This window comes from Hyperolius riggenbachi, chromosome 10, assembly GCF_040937935.1.
Source record: "Hyperolius riggenbachi isolate aHypRig1 chromosome 10, aHypRig1.pri, whole genome shotgun sequence".
Lineage (NCBI taxonomy): Eukaryota > Metazoa > Chordata > Amphibia > Anura > Hyperoliidae > Hyperolius > Hyperolius riggenbachi.
In genome coordinates, this window is record NC_090655.1 from 38,063,926 (window position 1) to 38,087,969 (window position 24,044).

The 24,044-nt window shown below is 43.7% G+C and overlaps 1 protein-coding gene across 3 annotated transcripts in view; it reads left to right on the forward strand.

Moving 5' to 3' along the window:
- The window catches only part of DNTT (DNA nucleotidylexotransferase), a 614,660-nt gene that overhangs the window by 227,414 nt on the left and 363,202 nt on the right, over positions 1-24,044 (forward strand). For all 3 annotated transcript variants that reach the window (XM_068258688.1, XM_068258686.1, XM_068258687.1), the window contains exons 6-7: positions 1,752-1,875; positions 16,129-16,261. In XM_068258688.1, coding sequence (XP_068114789.1) covers positions 1,752-1,875; positions 16,129-16,261 — 257 coding nt within the window. The remainder of the gene's footprint in view (positions 1-1,751; positions 1,876-16,128; positions 16,262-24,044) is intronic.

Sequence of the window (24,044 nt, forward strand, 5' to 3'; positions counted from 1 at the left end):
TAGCTGACAACTCATGATTTAATGATTTAACTCTCTTTATTTGGCTTTAAGGGACCCTTAGCAGTACCACAAATCAGGCAAATGAACTTATCTGGGGCTTCCTCGAGCCCCTCATAGTCGGGGAAGTGCCTCAGCATCCTCCGGGCTCCTTCCAGTCTGCCCCCGGTGGTTCTGTTACAACGATAACTTTGGCCGAAGTCGTGGGCCACTCTGCATGTGCTGCCCCTCCACACGCCTGCCGCTGTAAGCATTCTGCACATGCGCGATTCTTGAAAGAATAAACCGCGCGTGCACAGCACACTTACGGCAATGGACGCGCGGAGGGGATGCACACTGGCCTACGACTATGGCCAAAGTCGCCACTCTACTGAAGCCATCGGGCAGAACAGAGGGAACCTGGAAGTTGCCAAGGAGCTTCACCGACTACGAGGGGCTGGAGGAAGCCCCAGGTAAGTTAATTTGCCCGATTTATGGTACTGCTAAGGGTGCCTTTAACGACTGATTTATCTCTCCTTATCTGTTTATCGCATGAATTATCTCTCCTTGGGTTTGATTTATTAAACATCAGTACTATTACTATGCATGCACAGCTCACGGCAATATCACCACTACTTCCATGCGTAAGTACCGCGAGATATGCTAGTAGCTTAACACACAGTACTCTAGTAGCCGTCCCGCCTGTTACGGTAGTAACGGTCACTGTACTGGAATACCAAGGGCCACGCTACTAGAGTATCTTGCGGTACTTATGTGTGGAAGTAACGGTAATATTGCTGTGCGCTGCGTGTCCACGATAATATCACCAATGTTAAATTAATTAATCTCCTTATTTGTTATAACTCATGCATTAGCTCTCATTCTAGTTAAAGAGACACTGAAGCAAAAAAAAAAATCTGATATAATGAATTGGTTGTGTACTATGAATAATTACTAGAAGATTAGCAGCAACGAAAATGTTCTCATATTTTTATTTTCAGGTATATAGTGTTTTTTCTAACATTGCATCATTCTATAATATGTGCAGATTACACAACACTCAGCATTCAAAATGATTCTTTCAGAGCAGTCTGTGAACTAATGACCTCTCCTCTGTCAGAGAAAAAGACATTTGTTTACTTACAGTTGAGATAATAAAAGTCAGATAACAGCCCTCTCCACGACTTTGAAAGTCGCAGAGATTAATGGCTTTTTTCCATAGAGATAACAACTGGAGTTTCTTAACTCTTCCTGTACTGGAAACAATTAGACTGATGTATCTGATCTTAATGTTTTATTTCTTAGCTGTACTACACATACAAATCATAACATCATAATTTTATTTTTCGCTTCAGTGTCTCTTTAAGGTGACAAAAGGGTAAGCTTTGTGAACCAACCCCATGTCATTTAGGGTGAACCACATTCTGGGACAATTGTAAATCTCATAGGTATGTCTACCCATGTGTTTATATTTTACAGTTTTTCGTGACTCTTTTAATGATCCCGGATATCGGCTTTAAAATAGCATTTATTTTTACTTTTATTTTTGAACTTGTTTATTTACTAACCTCAGTGTCTGTCTTTCCTTCTCATATTTCCAACAGCTGTGGTTGCAGTAGTCAGTCAGTAAATGTCATTACAAGGTTCTGTGATCACCCTAGCTTCATTCTCTTTACTGCACTGTAGAGTCCACATGCTGGATCCAGTATAATTTCTAAATAAGATCCATGAATTTGAATAACCTAAAAATATTGAGATTTCTTCTCTTTCTCCAGATATTTACATCGGTCTTTGGTGTGGGTTTGAAGACCGCAGAGAAGTGGTACAGAATGGGTTTGCGCACCTTAGAAGACGTAAAAAGTAATACGGGTTTAAAGTTTACAAGCATGCAGAAGCACGGTAATTATTTTTTATTTAATCAATACTTTTGTTAATTTTTTTGCTTGCTTGTTGGTATGTGATCAGGACTTTATCCGCACTTAATGAGGATCGTAATCAGCTAATTACGATTACGTGAAATTTTGCTGTACATTTCCACAATTACGCCCATATGTAATTACAATTTGCAAATTCAATTGATTTGGTGTAATCATTTGTAATTTTGCATAGTGTTTGCGTAATTTCGTGCCGACTTTATGTTTTTACTATGTATGGCATGAGGGTATATCACTGTTATATTTGCATAGACAGGCTTGCAATTAGTGACGGACGCAAACCCGAACAAATACAAATCGGCATACATTGTACAAGGGACACAATTTAAACGTTTAATAACCGGGACAAATGAGCAAATAAAATACGTGGGTTTTATTCACAGTAGCACGTTTTATTTTAAAACTAAAATGGCTGAAAACTGAGAAATTCTGTTTTTTCCATTTTTTTTTCTTATTATTCCTGTTAGAATAAAATAATTCTTAGCATAATGTACCACCTACAGAAAGCCTTATTGGTGGAAGAAAAGCAAGAAACAAAAAAACCCCAAAAGATTTAGATCATTGTGACAAGCAGTGATAAAGTTATTGGGGAAGGAAAGGTAGGAGCTCTGACAGGTGAAAATTGCTCTGGTCCATTAGGGTAAAAACCCTTGGGGGTGAAGTTATCTTATCTGTATGTTCTTGGGATGCAAGAGGAAACCAAAATGCCCGGAGGAAACCCATGCAAACATGTGGAGAACATAAAATCTCCGTGCAGATAGTGCCCTGGCTGGGGTTCGAACCGGGACCCAGCGCTGAAGGTGGGAGTGGGAAGACGTGCAGGCTGCCTCCACATTAGTGGGGGGATGCTGGCTACTTTTATTTTATTTTTTTGTGGGGGGGGGGGGGAGTAGGTTTGCGCATTATGGGGCCCAGGGATTTCTGATTTCAGCCGTGTGTGTGTGTGTGTATACGTACTGTGTATATATACTTAAAATGCAGCATGAACTCCATAAGTTGCAGTTCATGGAAAAAACTTTGAAGCTGTTGACGCAGGCAGAGCCAGAGACTCACCCTGTGCCTCTCTATAGCCTCTGTGTGGAAAAGGCAACATGAAAGTCCTTTGACAGCTCATTCACATTAGCATAGCATTGCCTGCCACCAAGCCTGAAAGGCTCATCTAGTTTAGACCAAGTGAAGCCCTAACTACATTTTATTGTATATTTGAAACTGTTTCCTGGTCATACACCTGTGATAATTGCTGAATGCAGATTATGTTCTCATGGGTTGACCTGTCAGTGTTTTCTATAAACTCTCTGAAGCGTCAATCTAGACCTCTAGACACAATACATCTCACACAATGCATTATGTGATGAAGGCCAGTAAACATATACTTAAAAGGCCCAAAAAAGTACAGTTGACTGAAAAGAAACTACTGATGTACAATAGTGCTGACATGACTCATAGAAGAGGCTTTAGACAGTGAATGGCAAAACATTCAAAAACTCTTGACCAACAGTACATAAACATGTGTCACGCCCACCACCAACATCTAATGGAGAGCGACTCACCAAGTCAGATGGACCACCAATGACAATGGCCTCAATTCACTAAGATCATGCTGGAGATAATAAGGCAAGAGAAAAGGTACCACCACACAGTGAGAGTTATCTTATCTCTTCATTCCTTAAAGAAAACCTGAACTGAAAATTAAAAGTCAAAATAAACATACACAAGTCATACTTACCTCCTGTGTAGTCTACTCCTCAATCTATTTTTCCTCTCCTGCGTCCTGTTTGTTCACTGTGATCAATGGAATTCTCCGTCCTCCATTTTGAGAATGGCCATTACCCCATAACAGCTTTCTGGTCAGCACACTGTTAACCTCCTTGGCGGTATGAAAAATACCGCCAGGAGGGAGCGCAGCAGTTTTTTAAAAAAAAAAAAATTTTTTAATCATGTAGCGAGCCGAGGGCTCGCTACATGATAGCCGCTGCTGAGCGGCATCCCCCCGCCCGCTTCGATCGCCTTCGGCGATCTCCGATCAGGAAATCCCGTTCATAGAACGGGATTTCCTGGAGGGCTTCCCCCGTCGCCATGGCGACGGGGCGGGATGACGTCACCGACGTCACTGACGTCGGGACGTCATTGGGAGTCCCGGGCCACCCCTCGGCGCTGCCTGGCACTGATTGGCCAGGCAGCGCTGGGGTCTGGAGGGGGGGGGGGGGCCCGCGCCGCAGCAGATAGCGGCGATCGGGCAGGGGCCGGCGGCGATCAGAGTGCTGGCGCAGCTAGCAAAGTGCTAGCTGCGTCCAGCAAAACAAAAATTATGAAAATCGGCCCAGCAGGGCCTGAGCGGCACCCTCCGGCGGCTTACCCCGTGTCACACACGGGGTTACCGCCAAGGAGGTTAAACTGTAATATCGCCCACTTGAGCCATAGGGAAACATGGACACAGGGGCGTAGCAATAGGGGGTGCAGAGGTAGAGACCGCATCTGGGCCCTTGGGCCAGAGGGGCCCCGAAGGGCCCTCCCTCAACTACAGTATTAGCTCTCTATTGGTCCTGTGCTCCTAATAATCACTTCTATAGATACTTTGAATAGTGGTAATCATTAACAAACTGCTCCCCATTCCCTTCTTGCACCTCTGACACTGTAGTTGCCATTGGCAGGTTTTGGTGCGCCGTAGCAATTGTTATGTATAGAGTGCTTGGGGGGGGGGCCCCATTGTAAAACTTGCATCGGGGCCCACAGCTCCTTAGCTACGCCCCTGCATGGACACATCAGTTCTCCTCTCAGCTGTAACTGATAGCAACTGATATATAACTGGCAGCAACTGATACATTTCAGTTCTGACAAAATGTTGTCAGAACTGGAAGGGATCACTGTCAGAAGAAAATGGTGAGCTTCTGAGAGGAACTGATGGCGAGGTAACTATGTAATGTTCATTTGAAGTTACCTCATGTGTTTATTTTAAATAATTTTACTCAGTACAGGTTCTCTTTAAGTTACCTCCTCTTTAGTTATTTTCACACGCAGTTAAAGTCTTTTAACTTTAGAATTCTGGAGTTATTTTAAGGATTGAAGAGTTAACTTAAAGAGACTCTGTATTGTTAAAATCGCACAAAAGTAAACATACCAGTGCGTTAGGGGACATCTCCTATTCCCCTCTGTCACAACTTCGCCGCTCCCCGCCGCATTAAAAGTGGTTAAAAACAGTTTTAAAAAGTTTGTTTATAAACAAACAAAATGGCCACCAAAACAGGAAGTAGGTTGATGTACAGTATGTCCACACATAGAAAAGACATCCATACACAAGCAGGCTGTATACAGCATTCCTTTTGAATCTCAAGAGATCATTTGTGTGTTTCTTTCCCCCCTGAGGGGGGAGTGCAAAGCAGAACCACAACACTGTAGAACTTGGCAGCCTTCCAGACACAGGCTGACAAGTCTGACAAGGGAAAGATACATTGATTTATTACAGAGACTGTGATAGTACAAAGTGCTGCAGTAAGCCAGAACACATTAGAATAGCTTTTGGAACTTGTAGGATGATAAAAAACAGGATGCAATTTTTGTTACGGAGTCTCTTTAAAGACAGAAGAGTTAACATTTGCACTCACAGTATGGATGAAGTAATCAGCGCATAGAGTTTTCCCTGCGGGCTCTCCCCCACTCGGTCTTCCGGGCTGACTGTTTGGCTCCCCAGATCCCCGCCGGTGTCCTTCTCTCTGACTTTTCTTCGTCCACTTGCTAGAGAGACACACCGTCAGCAGCTCCGCCCATATTAACCAAGTAGTGATTTTGGCGTCCAGTTAAAAATGGCGCCAGCCAAATAATGGCGCCTGGTTACGCACGATATTTTTTTTAAAACGATATTTATCGTTTTTACGAAAATCAATATTTTTCGTTTGTGAGAGTTTAATGTTCCTTTCCTGGATGTGTGTGTGTGTATATATATATATATATATATATATATATATATATATATATATATATATATGTATGTATGTATGTATGTATGTATGTATGTATGTATGTATGTATGTATGTATGTATGTATGTATGTATGTATGTATGTATGTATGCATGCATGCATGCATGCATGCATATATATACACACACACACACACACACACACACACACACACACACACACACACACACACACACACACACACACCAACACGATATTTATAGTTTTATGACATACATTTCAAAACGATATTTATAGTTTTATGGAAGTCATAAAACGATAATTATCGTTTTTAGTGCGGCGCCATTTTTTAACTCATAAACCGATAAATATTGTTTTATAATGCAAATTAATGCGGCGCCATTTTTACACTGTAGGCTCTGGCGACATTTTTAACTGATCCCGTGATTTTGTAGCGCATTGTGTAACAGTGGAAACTGAATTGGAGAAGTGAATCATTTTGATTTAAAAGATACCCGAGGTGACGTGACATGATGAGATAGACATAGTTACATAGTTATTTTGGTTAAAAAAAAAGACATACGTCCATCGAGTTCAACCAGAGAACAAAATACAACACCAGCCTGCTCCCTCACATATCCCTGTTGATCCAGAGCAGTGCTGTCCAACTTCGCGGGCATGGAGGGCCGTATTTTTTTCAGACCACACGGTGGAGGGCCGACACAATCGATCCCCCCCTTCCCCGGGGAAAAAAAATAGAGGCAGATTTCCCCACAAAATGCAATTAGAGTGATTGCAGATTCCCCACACAGTACAACCAGAAGATTCTCCACAAAATGCACTCAGATTGGCCGCAGATTTACCCACATAATACATTCAGATTTGCTGCAGATTTACCCACATAATACATTCAGATTGGCTGCAGATTTACCCACATAATACATTCAGATTTGCTGCAGATTTACCCACAAAATACACAAAAATTGGCTGCAGATTTACCCACATAATACATTCAGATTGGCTGCAGATTTACCCACATAATACATTCAGATTGGCTGCAGATTTACCCACATAATACTGTACATTCAGATTGGCTGCAGATTTACCCACATAATACTGTACATTCAGATTGGCTGCAGATTTACCCACAAAATACACAAAAATTGGCTGCAGATTTACCCACAAAATACATTCAGATTGGCTGCAGATTTACCCACATAATACATTCAGATTGGCTGCAGATTTACCCACATAATACATTCAGATTGGCTGCAGATTTACCCACATAATACATTCAGATTGGCTGCAGATTTACCCACAAAATACATTCAGATTGGCTGCAGATTTACCCACAAAATACATTCAGATTGGCTGCAGATTTACCCACATAATACATTCAGATTTGCTGCAGATTTACCCACAAAATACACAAAAATTGGCTGCAGATTTACCCACATAATACATTCAGATTGGCTGCAGATTTACCCACATAATACATTCAGATTGGCTGCAGATTTACCCACATAATACATTCAGATTGGCTGCAGATTTACCCACAAAATGCAGTCAGATTGGCCGCAGATTTGCCCACAAAATTCACTCAGATTGGCCTCAGATATGCCCACAAAATGCACAGATTGGCCTCAGATGTGCCCACAAAACGCACTCATTTAATATTTACGCCCCCCTCATTGTTCCCCGTCCCCCTCTTTGTCCCTCGTGCTGCCACCTGTAACTCACCTCAGATCGAGAGCAGAAGATCTGAGCCAGTCAGACCGTCGCATGGCAGCCGCACGGTGAATGCAGGAAGTGGCATCATCGGTCACGTCCAGCACTTAAAGTCCCCCGTGCAGCTGCCATGCGCCGGGGTGGCTGGTTGCTATCTTCTCCCGCCGCCGATCTGAAGTGTGTTAGAGGCGGCAGCGCGGGGGACAACGAGGGGGGAGGCTGTAACTATTTATAGTCTGCAGCCGCAGCATGAGGGAAAGGTTTTTTTTTTTTTTGTTTTTTTTTTAAAGTTGCATAGCCACCGCATGAAGCAGGGGGCCGCAGCAGGAGGCCTGGCGGGCCGCACTGATCCAGAGAAAGGCGAGAAAAAACCCTTACAAGGCATGGTCCAATTAGCCCCAAAAGGAAAAGAAAATTCCTTCCCGACTCCAGATGGCAATCAGATAAAATCCCTGGATCAACATCATTAGGCATTACCTAGTAGTTGTAGCCATGGGTGTCTTTCAACGCAAGGAAAGCATCTAAGCCCCCTTTAAATATAGAGTTTGCCATAACTAGTTCCTGTGGCAATGCATTCCACATCTTAATCACTCTTACTGAGTGGGTATGTACAGTGGGTATGGGTATGTACAATGCCTAGCACACAAATAACTATGCTGTGTTCCTTTTTATCTTTCTCTACCTGAAAGAGTTAAATATCAGGTATGTAAGTAACTGACTCAGTCCTAACTCAGACAGGAAGGGACTACAGTGTGACCCTCACTGATAAGAAATTGCAACTATAAAACACTTTACTAGCAGAAAACAGCTTCTGAGAGCAGGAACGAAATAAAAAGTGTCAATTGTTCATAGATTTTAACTTTGGCATACTTCAATGAATGTGTCATTGAGCTAAAACAATAAAACAATTAAAACTTAACCTGCTGGGCGGTCTGGACGAGCTCAGCTCGTCCAGTACCGCCGGAGCCTGCCGCTCAGGCCCTGCTGGGCCGATTTGGCTCAAGTAAAAAGCAGCACACGCAGCCGGCACTTTGCCAGCCGCGTGTGCTGCCTGATCGCTGCCGCTCTGCGGCGATCCGCCGCGAGCAGCGGCGAAAGAGGGTCCCCCCAGCCGCCTGAGCCCAGCGTAGCCGGAACAAAAAGTTCCGGCCAGCGCTAAGGGCTGGATCGGAGGCGGCTGACGTCAGGACGTCGGCTGACGTCCATGACGTCACTCCGCTCGTCGCTATGGCGACGAGGGAAGCAAAACAAGGAAGGCCGCTCATTGCGGCCTTCCTTGTTTATTCTGGGCGCCGGAGGCGATCGGAAGAACGCCTCCGGAGCGCCCTCTAGTGGGCTTTCATGCAGCCAACTTTCAGTTGGCTGCATGAAATAGTTTTTTTTTTTTATAAAAAAAAAACCCTCCCGCAGCCTCCCTGGCGATCTTAATAGAACGCCAGGCAGGTTAAAAAGTGGATTTAAACATGAGGAGATATGCTAGTCCAAAACCTGTCGGTTCTGTCAGATTTCTATTACCTACTGTAAGTGACAGCAACATAGGAGAAAAGTAATTTATGGCTCATTTTACTCTGGAAGAAACAAACTTCTTAATTGTATATGTTTACATATATTTTACAGATTTTCGCAACAGAGGTCCTTTAAGTGTCACTTTAAAGTCTATGGCAGTACCCAAATCGGTTACTGTGTGACGCCGAGATGACCTGACTCGCCCTCTGCTGAGCTATTTTGCACTTTATTTTTATTTTTTTGCTCCAGGTTCCCTTTAATTCTTTGTAAAATCTCACAACGCACTTTTGACACTGCACTCCTCTGATATTTGTGTGTGTCCCCCGTGGTCACCCATCCTCCGTGGCATTTGTATGTGGTGTGGTGTGGATTTTCTCCATTGCATTTGTATGTGGTGTGGTGTGGATTTTATCCATGACACTTGTATGTGGTGTGGTGTGGATTTTCTCCATGACATTTTTATGTGGTCTGGTGTGGATTTTCTCCATGACATTTGTATGTGGTCTGGTCTGGTGTGGATTTTCTCTATGGCATTTGTATGTGTTCTGGTGTGGATTTTCTCCATGGCATTTGTATGTGTTCTGGTGTGGATTTTCTCCATGGTATTTGTATGTGGTGTGGTCTGGTGTGGATTTTCTCCATGGCATTTGTATGTGGTGTGGTGAGGATTTTCTCCATGGCATTTGTATGTGGTCTGGTCTGGTGTGGATTTTCTCTATGGCATTTGTATGTGTTCTGGTGTGGATTTTCTCCATGGCATTTGTATGTGTTCTGGTGTGGATTTTCTCCATGGTATTTGTATGTGGTGTGGTCTGGTGTGGATTTTCTCCATGGCATTTGTATGTGGTGTGGTGAGGATTTTCTCCATGGCATTTGTATGTGGTCTGGTGAGGATTTTCTCCATGGCATTTGTATGTGATCTGGTGTGGATTTTCTCCATGACATTTGTATGTGGTCTGGTGTGGATTTTCTCCATGGCATTTGTATGTGGTCTGGTGTGGATTTTCTCCATGACATTTGTATGTGGTCTGGTGTGGATTTTCTCCATGGCATTTGTATGTGGTGTGGTGAGGATTTTCTCCATGGCATTTGTATGTGTTGTGGTCTGGTGAGGATTTTCTCAATAATACAAAAAAACCTGCACACCAGTCAATAATTGATTTCAAATGCAATACTTATTATTCAAGTGAAAAAATATATACATAGACCCCGATAAACGGGCAGGATACATTCATATACAGCATAGCACAACTTTAACTGAACAACAAGCAGTAAGACAATGTATAGTAAGACAATGTTACAATATCCTGACAATACAGAGATGGAGGAAAGTCTCAGTTACCCAACAGCAGCGCTGTTTCGAGGCAGTTGAAGCCTCTTGATCACGGGCAATGAAAGTCCAAAAAGGCAAACAGCAGATAAGCAACAAATGCGACCATGCAGCGCTGCTGTTGGGTAACTGAGGGTGCATTTCCACTAACGCGAATTTGCATGCGTTCCCCGCATGCAAATTCGCATAACGAATAAAAGTGAATGAGCCTGTGTCCACTTGTCAGGAAAACGGAGCGTTTTCTTGTGCAGGAAAAATCTGCTCAGCAGAGCCATCCGAATTTGGACACCGCACACACGCATGCGATTCGCATACAATGTATTTAATAGGGAATTCGCATGGTGTTTTTTCATGCGAATTCGCATACGATTTCGCATTGAATCAATCAATTAATCATGTCAGGCACTGACATGGTTAAATTCGCACACAGCGTCATCCATGCGAAATCGTATGCGAATTCGCGGTAAAATTCGCATACAACCGCATGCGATTTCGCTCCTGCATGCGAATTCGTCCGCGGAGAATCCGCGGTGATTTCCCACCGCACTAGTGGAAACGCACCCTGCGACTTTACGCCATCTCTGTATTGTCAGGATATTGTAACATTGTCTTACTATACATTGTCTTACTGCTTGTTGTTCAGTTAAAGTTGTGCTATGCTGTATATGAATGTATCCTGCCCGTTTATCGGGGTCTATGTATATATTTTTTCACTTGAATAATAAGTATTGCATTTGAAATCAATTATTGGCTGGTGTGCAGGTATTTTTGTATTATTGAGGTATTTCTTATAACACTGCAACCTGAGTGAACAATTGTATCTCTTTTTGCCTGATAACAATTTATGTGGGAGTGCAGACCCTAATGTATATACAAGGAGTGCAGAATTATTAGGCAAGTGGTATTTTTGAGGAATAATTTTATTATTGAACAACAACCATGTTCTCAATGAACCCAAAAAACTCATTAATATCAAAGCTGAATATTTTTAATGGTAGTTTTTAGTTTTAACTATTTTAGGGGGATATCTGTGTGTGCAGGTGACTATTACTGTGCATAATTATTAGGCAACTTAAAAAAAATATATACCCATTTCAATTATTTATTTCTACCAGTGAAACCAATATAACATCTCAACATTCACAAATATACATTTCTGACATTCAAAACAAAAACAAATCAGTGGCCAATATAGCCACCTTTCTTTGCAAGGACACTCAAAAGCCTGCCATCCATGGATTCTGTCAGTGTTTTGATCTGTTCACCATCAACATTGCGTGCAGCAGCAACCACAGCCTCCAGACACTGTTCAGAGAGGTGTACTGTTTTCCCTCCTTGTAAATCTCACATTTTATGATGGACCACAGGTTCAAAATGGAGTTCAGATCAGGTGAACAAGGAGGCCATGTCATTAGTTTTTCTTCTTTTATACCATTTCTTGCCAGCCACGCTGTGGAGTACTTGGACGCGTGTGATGGAGCATTGTCCTGCATGAAAATCATGTTTTTCTTGAAGGATGCAGACTTCTTCCTGTACCACTGCTTGAAGAAGGTGTCTTCCAGAAACTGGCAGTAGGACTGGGAGTTGAGCTTGACTCCATCCTCAACCCGAAAAGGCCCCACAAGCTCATCTTTGATGATACCAGCCCAAACCAGTACTCCACCTCCACCTTGCTGGCGTCTGAGTCGGACTGGAGCTCTCTGCCCTTTACCAATCCAGCCACGGGCCCATCCATCTGGCCCATCAAGACTCACTCTCATTTCATCAGTCCATAAAACCTTAGAAAAATCAGTCTTGAGATATTTCTTGGCCCAGTCTTGACGTTTCAGCTTGTGTGTCTTGTTCAGTGGTGGTCGTCTTTCAGCCTTTCTTACCTTGGCCATGTCTCTGAGTATTGCACACCTTGTGCTTTTGGGCACTCCAGTGATGTTGCAGCTCTGAAATATGGCCAAACTGGAGGCAAGTGTCATCTTGGCAGCTGCTCGCTTGACTTTTCTCAGTTCATGGGCAGTTATTTTGCGCCTTGGTTTTTCCACACGCTTCTTGCGACCCTGTAGACTATTTTGAATGAAACGCTTGATTGTTCGATGATCACGCTTCAGAAGCTTTGCAATTTTAAGAGTGCTGCATCCCTTTGCAAGATATCTCACTATTTTTGACTTTTCTGAGCCTGTCAAGTCCTTCTTTTGACCCATTTTGCCAAAGGAAAGGAAGTTGCCTAATAATTATGCACACCTGATATAGGGTGTTGATGTCATTAGACCACACCCCTTCTCATTACAGAGATGCACATCATCTAATATGCTTAATTGGTAGTAGGCTTTCGAGCCTATACAGCTTGGAGTAAGACAACATGCATAAAGAGAATGATGTGGTCAAAATACTCATTTGCCTAATAATTCTGCACTCCCTGTATACTGGTGTGGATTTTCTCCATGGCATTAGTATGTGGTCTGGTGTGGATTTTCTCCATGGCATTTGTATGTGGTCTGGTGTGGATTTTCTCCATGGCATTTGTGTGTGGTCTGGTGTGGATTTTCTCCATGGCATTTGTATGTGATCTGGTCTGGTGTGGATTTTCTCCATGGCATTTGTATGTGGTCTGGTGTGGATTTTCTCCATGGCATTTGTATGTGGTCTGGTGTGGATTTTCTCCATGGCATTAGTATGTGGTCTGGTATGTATTTTCTCCAAGGCATTTGTATGTGGTGTGGTGTGGATTTTCTCCATGGCATTTGTATGTGGTCTGGTGTGGATTTTCTCCATGGCATTTGTATGTGGTCTGGTCTGGTGAGGATTTTCTCCATGGCATTTGTATGTGGTCTGGTGTGGATTTTCTCCATGGCATTTGTGTGGGATGTGGTGTGGATTTTCTCCATGGTATTAGTATGTGGTTTGGTGTGGATTTTCTCCATGGCATTTGTGTGGGATGTGGTGTGGATTTTCTCCATGGCATTAGTATGTGGTCTGGTTTGGTGTGGATTTTCTCCATGGCATTTGTATGTGGTGTGGATTTTCTCCATGGCATTTGGAAGATGGCAAGGCGGTTGCGTTACTGTTAATGAAATAACGAAAGAATAGGAAATCTTTGTCTAAATCACACAAGCTGTACTTCTCCAACTTGTTTGAACTGACTTATGCCAGGCTGACGTACACTGTTTGTTCAGATTGCTGTAAGCCTTGCTGCATCTGCAAGCTCGATTGTTCCATTATTATTTTTTGTAATTTGTATTTGATTATTTATTGCCCCCCCCCCATCCTTTCATTTTTCCGATAATGACGCCATCTGGGACTGCTCAATTGTAATTTCCTCCCCATATACATTATTAGCAGTTAATTGTGCCATCTCCATTGGCTTAATGAAGTCCCTAACGCAGCAGATGGAGATCGTTTCATCTGGTCACAGCATTTGATAAATCACAAGTTCTTTAAAGTTGTTTAAATCTTTTACACTGGAAGCACAAACTAGTTTACAAAGAAACAAAACAAAAAAAAAAGTTGTTAACCCCTACGGCAGCCTCAAACGTTTTCATAGTCTAATGTAGTGATGCACAAAAAATTACTCCTAACGAACGGTTGCATAGCTAAAGGTCATTGGGCCCTCATATCAAAGTTTAGGTTGGCCCCTCCCAAAAAAATTATACGGCAATTTTGTGCTCCCTCCCACACACAAATTGAATGTAGCCAGAAGGCCTCACCAACAGTTTGGTTATGAGGTAGTGCCCCCCCACTCAGTATAAGTAGCCATTAAAGACCAGTCCCCATATATGTAGCCGCAGGGACGGATCTAGACCAAGTTGCGCCTGGGGCAAGGTCAGGTTTTGGCGCCTAAACTGCCATTCCCCATCCAAATTTTGCCGCCTTTTTAAGAATTCAACAAACTGCGCCTGGGGCAAGAGACCCGCTTGCCCCCCCCTAGATCCGTCCCTGTGTAGCCGGAAGTAGCCTTCTCAGTATAGATAACCAGAGGGCACTCTAATGATAGGGGCAGGAATGTCTGGAGAAGATAGAACGTTGGTGGAATCAGGAGGTGGGTAACTTGTCCGTAATGCCCCTGCTGCTGCTGCTCTGCATTCTGAGCAGCAGTGGGGGTTCTTTACGAGGCCTGCTGCAGACCCAAAATCTCCACTACATATAGCCCTCCACCATCCCTCCCCCCCCCCATCCCCCCCCCCTCGCATGGCTACAGCCACTATGGTGATCCCAATTCCATAGCTAACAAGCACATTTGTATTTAGTAAAAGGGGATATTAAATGTAGCCTTTTGAAATTTCTAGCTTCTGGTGAATTGACTTGGCATTGCTTTTAAAAATGCACCTTTATTGTTCAGTGTAAGACAGAAGTGTAAGCAGTGGGGGTTAGGGGAGACTGACAGCCGTTTTGCAGATACCCCCTTCCTCAGAGGCTTTAGAGCCTCTGAGGAAGCGAGTAACTGCGTTGCTTTATAGCCTTTGAGGAAGCGGGTAACCGCAAAATGACTGTCAGGCTCCCCTAACCCCCACTGCTTACACTTTGGTCTGTACATGGAACAATAAAGGTGCATTTTTAGAAGCAGTGCCACCCTCTTTGCTTGCAAAGTCAATGTGGCATGTGTGGGATAGAAGGAAATAATGACACACAGTGGTCAGCTTTAAAATTATTTATTATTATTATTATTATCATCAAGGCCGGATTTATTATTTTTCCGCTCCTAGGCCAACTGTCTTGCAGCTTCCCTTCCATGTGCAGAACCCCCCTTCTTTTCCCTGTGCAGCCCTCTTTCATGTCTAACATTCATGCACAGCAGCCCTCTCCTATTCCGTGTGCAGCTCCCTCTTCCATGTCTAACCTTCATGCACAGCAGCCCTCTCCTATTCCCTGTGCAGCTCCCTCTTCCATGTCTAACCTTCATGCACAGCAGCCCTCTCCTATTCCCTGTGCAGCCCACTCTTCCATGTCTAACATTCATGTACAGCAGCCCTCTCCTATTCCCTGTGCAGCCCCCTCTTCCATGTCTAACATTCATGCACAGCAGCCCTCTCCTATTCCCTGTGCAGCCCCCTCTTCCATGTCTAACATTCATGCACAGCAGCCCTCTCCTATTCCGTGTGCAGCCCCCTCTTCCATGTCTAACATTCATGCACAGCAGCCCTCTCCTATTCCCTGTGCAGCCCCCTCTTCCATGTCTAACATTCATGCACAGCAGCCCTCTCCTATTCCGTGTGCATCCCCCTCTTCCATGTCTAACATTCATGCACAGCAGCCCTCTCCTATTCCCTGTGCAGCCCCCTCTTCCATGTCTAACATTCATGCACAGCAGCCCTCTCCTATTCCCTGTGCAGCCCCCTCTTCCATGTCTAACATTCATGCACAGCAGCCCTCTCCTATTCCCTGTGCAGCCCCCTCTTCCATGTCTAACATTCATGCACAGCAGCCCTCTCCTATTCCCTGTGCAGCCCACTCTCCCATGTCTAACCTTCATGCACAGCAGCCTCCTTCAATTCTATACAGATCCCTCGGGCAGCATCTTCCTATTCCCATGTGTTGCTCCTTATTTGCAACCTTTGCATTCCATTTGCAGCTTTTTATTCCATATGCAGCAATTCCCCTTCCATGTCCAGCCGCCCCTTGGCCAGCTGCCGCCCAAGGCCCGGGCCTATGTGGCCTTTCCAGAAATCCAGCCCTGATTATTATTATAGATAAATATATACAACATACTGTATACGTACATCCTATCATATTTTACTGACTTCTTGCAGGATTACTTTACTATGAAGACCTCAGCAGTCGTGTGTCGAGGAAGGAAGCGGAGGCAGTTGAGCACCTTATAGAGTCCATCATTCGGGAGTTTGTGTCTGATGCCACCGTCACAGTCACCGGAGGATTCAGAAGGTATTGTGACACCACTGAAATGACTTCCCCCTCAGTAAATATATCTGCAGATTCTGGCCTGATAGTTTAACATTTTCTTAGCGCAGATGGGCAGATGTTCATAACAATATTAACATTTGCACATTGTAATACTAGAATACATAAAACACGTCTGGATAATTCAGACTCGGATACGATATTCCCTTGTTGTTCAAAGGGCATTTCCTGTTAAAACAAGTTTACTTTCAAATGCGCAAAAGTTATAATAATTCATTTAGAGACTGGTGGTGGCTGGATGGTGTAATGGTTAAGGGCTCTGCCTCTGACAAAGGAGACCAGGGTTCGAATCTCGGCTCTGCCTGTTCAGTAAGCCAGCACTTATTCAGTAGGAGACCTTAGGCAAGTCTCCCTAACACTGCTACTGCCTATAGAGCGCGTCCTAGTGGCTGCAGCTCTGGCGCTTTGAGTCCGCCAGGAGAAAAGTGCGATATAAATGTTATTTGTCTTGTCTTGACTTACAAGGTAATTTTTTTTCTATATCTTACTTTTAAAACAAATCATGATTTCAAAATGGGTTTGTTTGTGGTTTTGTGCTGGAATAGCTTGTCAAAGATGCAGAAAGCCTTGCTAGATGGAGCTCAGGTGAAGTTGCCATTGCGGGCCATCTTGGCCGAGACCTAGCGCGTGTGCAGATATCCCCCAAGCTCTTTTCAATATTTAGCATGCTGGAGGGGGATTCATTTGCATCTTGTTGACCATCTCGAGTGAATAGTGAATCTCTAAACAAGATAATATTAAAAGCCTCCATGAGGTTGAGGCCCCTTGCACACTATTGAGTCACGTCATGTTACTATTTCCCACCACTCCCATGTAGCAGTGGCCAATAGTCTCTGTAATACTGGCTATAGTACTGGCAGTGTGATGAAAACCAGCTGGGCGTTACAGACGAGCTCAGCTTGTCCAGTACCGCCGCACTGCATTGCTCAGGCCCTGATAGGCCAATTTTCATATATTTAAAAAAAAAAAACACACAGCTAGCACTTTGCAAGCTGAGTGTTGTACGTGATCGCCGTTGATGCGCCGCCACCTGCCAAGTAACAGCCCCCCCCCCCCCCCGAGACCCCGTGCGCAGCCTGGCCAATCGGTGCCGTCATCCCGATCGTCGCCATGGCGACTGGGGGAAGCCAAGCAGGAAATCCCGTTCTGAACGGGATTTCCTGTTTGCTCTGATCGTTGGAGGCGATCGGAAGGGGTGGGGGATGCCGCTGCACAGTGGCTTTCATGTAGTTAGCGCTAGGCTAGCTACATGATTTGTAAAAAAAAATGTTTAAAAATGTTCTGCGCCACTGCCATGGCCGTTCTAATGGTGTTAAAGGATGCAGAGGTGATGCAAACTCTGCAGTTTGTTGGGCGATATTGCATTGGAGCCAGTGGCACTGTAACAATCTATTAAGATTATTTCCTTAGCGGTGACGTACTTTGTTTCCTGCAGGGGGCATGCTATGTAAATTACCCCGTCGCGCAGTTTGCGACAGGGTGTATGAACTAGGAAATGGTACGGTGCAATTTTCCTGTGACAGGATCTTTTGCCTGAAGCAGGTCATTTTGGAGCACGCTCTTCCCCATGCTGCGCCTGACCTGGGCGTCGCCATAGACATAACGTTATTATGTCAATGCTCGCAGCAGTGTAATTCGGGTGCTGGCGATAGCGGGACCCTAAATTACTTCTCCTTCAGAGTTGCTTTGCCCAGGAGGGCGAATAGTAATTAACAGCGCCTGATATTTGTGCGGCAGCAGGGTAAGCTATCATTTGGCTCAACCTGCGCCAAAATGTCGCTCGGCGAAATATTCATGTACGCCTCCTGCCGCAGGACAATTACACCACACCATGATTGCAATTAGCCTAAATCAATCCTGAACTATAAATTAACGTACAAGTTCATTAATTGTATGTGTAGTGCTACCCGTTAATAGAACTTTCCTGGAGTCTCATATTTTTATTTTTAGTTTCAGGGCTGTATTTCTAATTCTAAAAAGAAACTATGACAAAAGAACAACAAAAGAAATATCAGCTGTTTACAGCCCTGCCTTATGTAACCACTTGCCTAACCACAGTCTCTGGCCCCTTTATGGACCAGATCATTTTTTTCTTTTTGGCAAAAAATTAGGTGTGATCACTGTGATTGGCTCACAGTGATCACGAGGTCAGGAGGAGCCAATGAACAGCAGTATCAGCGCGAACAATGGGAACGATGGGTGCACAAATGCAGTAGTCGAGGTCTTAAGAAGACATAAGGAAGGCTTAAAGAGAATCTGTATTGTTAAAATCGCACAAAAGTAAACATACCAGTGCGTTAGGGGACATCTCCTATTACCCTCTGTCACAATTTCGCCGCTCCTCGCCGCATTAAAAGTGGTTAAAAACAGTTTTAAAAAGTTTGTTTATAAACAAACAAAATGGCCACCAAAACAGGAAGTAGGTTGATGTACAGTATGTCCACACATAGAAAATACATTCATACACAAGCAGGCTGTATACATCCTTCCTTTTGTATCTCAAGAGATCATTATACACAGGCAGTGTGCATAGAGGGGCCAGGAGGGGGGAGATGCATCACAGAACCACAACACTGAAGAACTTGGCAGCCTTCCAGACACAGGCTGACAAGTCTGACAAGAGAGAGATAAGTCGATTTATTACAGAGATGGTGATAGTAGAACGTGCTGCAGTAAGCCAGAACACATTAGAATAGCTTTTGGAACTTGTAGGATGATAAAAAACAGGATGTAATTTTTGTTACGGAGTCTCTTTAAGAAGACATGAATAGGGCACAGGTTTATTTGTGGCAGTCCAGAACCAGGTAAGCAGTATTTCAGCAGCCAATTAGAAGTGTTTACATTTCAGGAGAGCCAGGGCTGCATTTGACTGCTGTTCCACTGCCTCATTTGCATAGATAAAAGCACTGGTAATGTTGTGCAATAACGGTAAGACTTTGAGGATACTTTTTACTTTTATTTAAAGGGACTCCGAGCTCAGCGAAAAAAGTAAAGTTGTACTCACCAGGGTCTTTCTCCAGCCCAGTGCTGGTCGGGAGGTCCCACGCCGGCGTCCTGGCTCCTCTCCTTCACCCCGCTCCGGTATGGCTGACAGGCCGCAGCCCGGGCGACACTCGGTGGAGTGTCGGGCTGCAGCTTCCGCGTATGACGCGGATTACGTCACACACCGGCCGCCTCGCGTCATCACGGCGGCCGGCGTGAAAGTACTGCGCATGCGCGATTAAAGCGCGCATGCGCAGTACTTTCACGCCGGCCGCCGTGATGACGCGAGGCGGCCGGCGTGTGACGTAATCCGCGTCATACGCGGAAGCTGCAGCCCGACACTCCACCGAGTGTCGCCCGGGCTGCGGCCTGTCAGCCATACCGGAGCGGGGTGAAGGAGAGGAGCCAGGACGCCGGCGTGGGACCTCCCGACCAGCACTGGGCTGGAGAAAGACCCTGGTGAGTACAACTTTACTTTTTTTGCTGAGCTCGGAGTCCCTTTAATGTTACATTAACTTTTTTTTTTTTGTCCACCAAGTTAATTCTGTGACCAAGAATACAATTCCCCCATATTTTCATCATGCTGTAAAAGGGATCACTTGTTTGATCTCTTTTTGCACATTTGGGGCCATATGCAATTCACTTTTTCTCCTGAGTTTTCTCCTAGGAGCTAATTTTTCATCTTGCATTTAAAATAGCCTTTCAGCACTTTGCAATTGAAAAAGTACCAAAAAGTTTTTGAAAAAGTACTGTCAAAATTATTTTGAGTATTTTCTTGCTTACTGGCAATTTAAAAGGCATTTCATTTACAAGTTATGAAAATATCACCGAGGAGAGAACTCAGGAGAAAAAGTTTATTGTATTATGGGTCTTGGTCCCCTACCAATAGCTAGCTATACCGTAATGAGTGAAAAAAATGATCATAGACTTCAAAGACATGACACCAATGTTTTCACAGTACACAGAGGTGTAACTACTGGGGAACAAGCTGCAGGAGGGCACAGTGCAATGGGGAAGGGCCCAATGTCTTGCCTGCCTTTCAGTACAGAGCTCCAATCTGGCATCCTCTAGAGCTGGAATTGTTGGGCCACACTTGCAAAGTCATGGTGGCCACTGGCCACACTAATAGGGGTCATGGGGCTTGATTCACAAAACGGTGCTAACTGTTAGCACGGCTTTTTGCGCGTTTTAGTGCGTTTTTTCATGGAAAAACGGGTTTCGTGCGAAAAACGGTTATTGCGCGCAAAAATTTGCGTTAACGTAAATTTTTGGCGTGTTACTATTCTCGTTCGCGCGATAACACTAATTTATCGCGCGAACGACACCGTTAACGTGCAAAAATGTGCGTTAACGCACAAATGCAAAATTTTGCCGACAATGACTGTTATCACGCAAAATTCACTTTTCACAGCGTGCTAACAGTTAGCACCGTTTTGTGAATCAAGCCCCTGATATCCACACTTGTCATATACCTGCTGGCTGATGGGTCTCCTGACTGTGGGGTTGTCCATGGGATGTGAGGCAAGGGAGGGTGAATGTATGGAGTACACCATCATAGATTTATGGGGGTGAGGGTCAGGATTTGTAGTTATACCCCCATACCTCCCAACTTTGTGAGGTAAGAAAGAGGAACCTCCCTGGCGTTATGATTCTTTCCTGATTTTAGGGTTTAAAAGCGATACAAATGTGCTTTTAGATCCTAAAAGCAGGAAAAAAACATAGAGCGAGATCTGCAGCAGTCCCCGCACTGACTCACCTTCCCGCGATTACCATTCCCAGAAACTTTTTTCTTTTACTCCGAGCCTGACTCAAGGTTACCGCCAAGGAGGTTAAAGTGACGATGACGTTAAAAAAAAAACATACGATATAATGAAATCAATGTAGCAAAGAAAAGAGTCTCATATTTTTACTTTCAGTTAAATTGCTTTTTTTTATATAACATTGCATCATTCTGCCAAATTTTCATTTTACAAACCAAACTCTGTATTTTAAACTATGAAATAGAGCAGAGCTAATGACTCTTTGATCTTCCCTGCAATAAAACCTTATCTGAAGTGGTCTCTCACTGTTTCTTTGATGTATAAGTGCGTCTACTCAATTTGGGTTGGACAGCTCAGAGAAGCTCTTTTGCATAGATAACTGAAGTTTCTTGACTCTTCCTGTACTGGAAACAATATAAGACTCTTTTCTTAGCTATAAATGTTCTATTGCCTAGCTATACTACACATACACATCATTATATCATAAGTTTATTTTCACTTCAGATTCCCTTTAAGACATGCCTCTGTCCCACCTCCAACATCAAACTACTTACCTCACTATTCTGCAGGGCTTACTGTCTAATGACTTACCACATGTTATGGCTGAGGGAAGCTAATTTACCTACTAGTAACATGGCGCACCAAGAGCAACTCCATGCCAACACAGGAGGACCTGCAAACTCCATGGAGGATTTGACCTTTCCTGGATTCAAACCTGGGACTCTAGTGGGGTAACAGGAAAAAGGGGAGCTGGTAGCTAGTGGACAAAAAGGGCGCCGCCATTCACTTTCATAATAAATATCGTTTAATGGGCGCCGAATGGGAAAAAAGGGCGCTGGAGAGTATTAATGTTTTACAAACGGCGCCCAGAGATTTTTAATGTTTTTTATAACTGTGCTTGTGATGATTTAAGTTTAGAAAATGTGCCCGTGACGAATAACGTTTATAAAAATACTAAACCTATTTATCGTATTTAACTAAAACATTATTTAAAATGTTATCCCTTACTGTTTGTAAAACCTTATTATTCACAAAATAAAGCGATCAGTATGTAATGTAAATTGCAATCTATTTTTTACAGTCACTATTTGTAAAACATTATTATCCACATAATAAAGCGATCAGTAAGGGGGGTGGTTAGGGTTAGGCACCACCAGGGGGGTGGTTAGGGTTAGGCACCACCAGGGGGGTGGTTAGGGTTAGGCACCACCAGGGGATGGTTAGGGTTAGGCACCACCAGGGGGGGGGGGGGGGTCTAGGGGTTAGGGATAGGTACAGGGAGGGTTCTGTGTGAGAGTAGGGTTAAGTATAGTTACAGTACAATATACACCACCAGGGTGGTATATAGGCACCACCAGGGGGGTGGTTAGGCACCACCAGGAGGCTGGTTAGGGTTAGGCACCACCAGGAGGCTGGTTAGGGTTAGGCACCACCAGGGGGGTGGTTAGGATTAGGCACCACCAGGGGGGTCTTAGGGTTAGGCACCACCAGGGGGGTGGTTAGGGTTAGGCACAACCAGGGGGTCTTAGGGTTAGGCACCACCAGGGGGTTGGTTAGAGTTAGGCACAACCAGGGGGCTCTTAGGGTTAGGGATAGGTACAAGGAGGGTTCTGTGTGAGAGTAGGATTAGGTTTAGTTTTAGTAAAATTTTAGTAATACATACTAAAGTTTTACAACACTTAGGAAAGTAGTTAATTTATATCATCGCTATAAACAATATTTTCAGATTTTATTATAAGAAGAAACGATAAATGAAAGTTATTCACAATAATATACAATTATAACGATTAAACATATATTATCGTTTAACAAACGTAATTATAAGTTTCACTTTGAAACAGGAAAGATTAACTTTTTCACAATTGGCGATTTCATACACATTCTTTAATGATTTCTAAATTTGTAAAACATTATTTGTAAACGAAATACAACGCAATATTTTTATAAACGGTATTACTGCTTATCGTTTACATCCCGCGCCCTTTTTTCTTGACACCCTTTTTTGATGTACGGCTCTACTGGTGCCTTCATGAGGCAACCATGCTGCCCAAGGTTGTTAAAATATAATCTTCCATTTATATGTTGTTGCCGGCTAAAGCAATGGGGATCTTGTACTGCAGTATATGCATTTTATACTATATCCTAATCCAAACATCTCACAAATATAACACAACATCACGGATGGTAACTCTGAAGTAGAATCTGTGATGTAGACATCCAGTCAGAAGTCCATATGTGAACAGATGAGAACAGGTCTACAGTCGGCTCCTTGACCTGGATTCTCTATTCCTTTTCCTGTTTCCTTCCAACAGACAGTATCTAATCACAGCAAACAGAGGCTCAGACAAAGAGGTCAGGCTCACCATCATACATTCATCCACGTTACATCAAGTCTACTTTCCTCTAGTCTCTCAGCTCAACAAGTCCATAGATGAGAATGACTCCGATGCTATATTTAAGTAACCTTATGCTCCTTTTATCCTTTAGAGGTTGTATTACTACTTTTTGCTTTTAGAGCTTTTCACTCAGAGCTGCTGTTCCCATTTTGTTCCTCTTGGAACTCTCTTTCTCAGACTATCCCTTCACTTTTGTAGTTGTGTTTGTTTGTGGTTAATGTATTTTTGTGGGTCTTCCGTCCCTATCCTGGAAACATGCTAAGTCGAACAGAGGCACTGCAACGGCATAGCAGAATACATTATATTATTCAGGATACTTAATTTTACGTTAATTATCCTGTTTATAGCACCAGAAACACTTCCTGCATATATATGTTGCTGTAAATTGGTATGTAACCTCTCCCTTCCAGTGCTGAGTAGCTTAGGCTATTTAGTTATGTAGTCAGGTCCTCCCAAAGCACTTTGGGAGATTAGGTGTTGTTTCTGCTCACTTCAGAACACACAACAAACAAACATTCTGCACTAATGCACCTACCAACAGTAAAAATTTAACCACCTGTAGGCGCATGCGCGGCGCGACCAAGATGGCCGCTTGAGACAGGAGCTCCG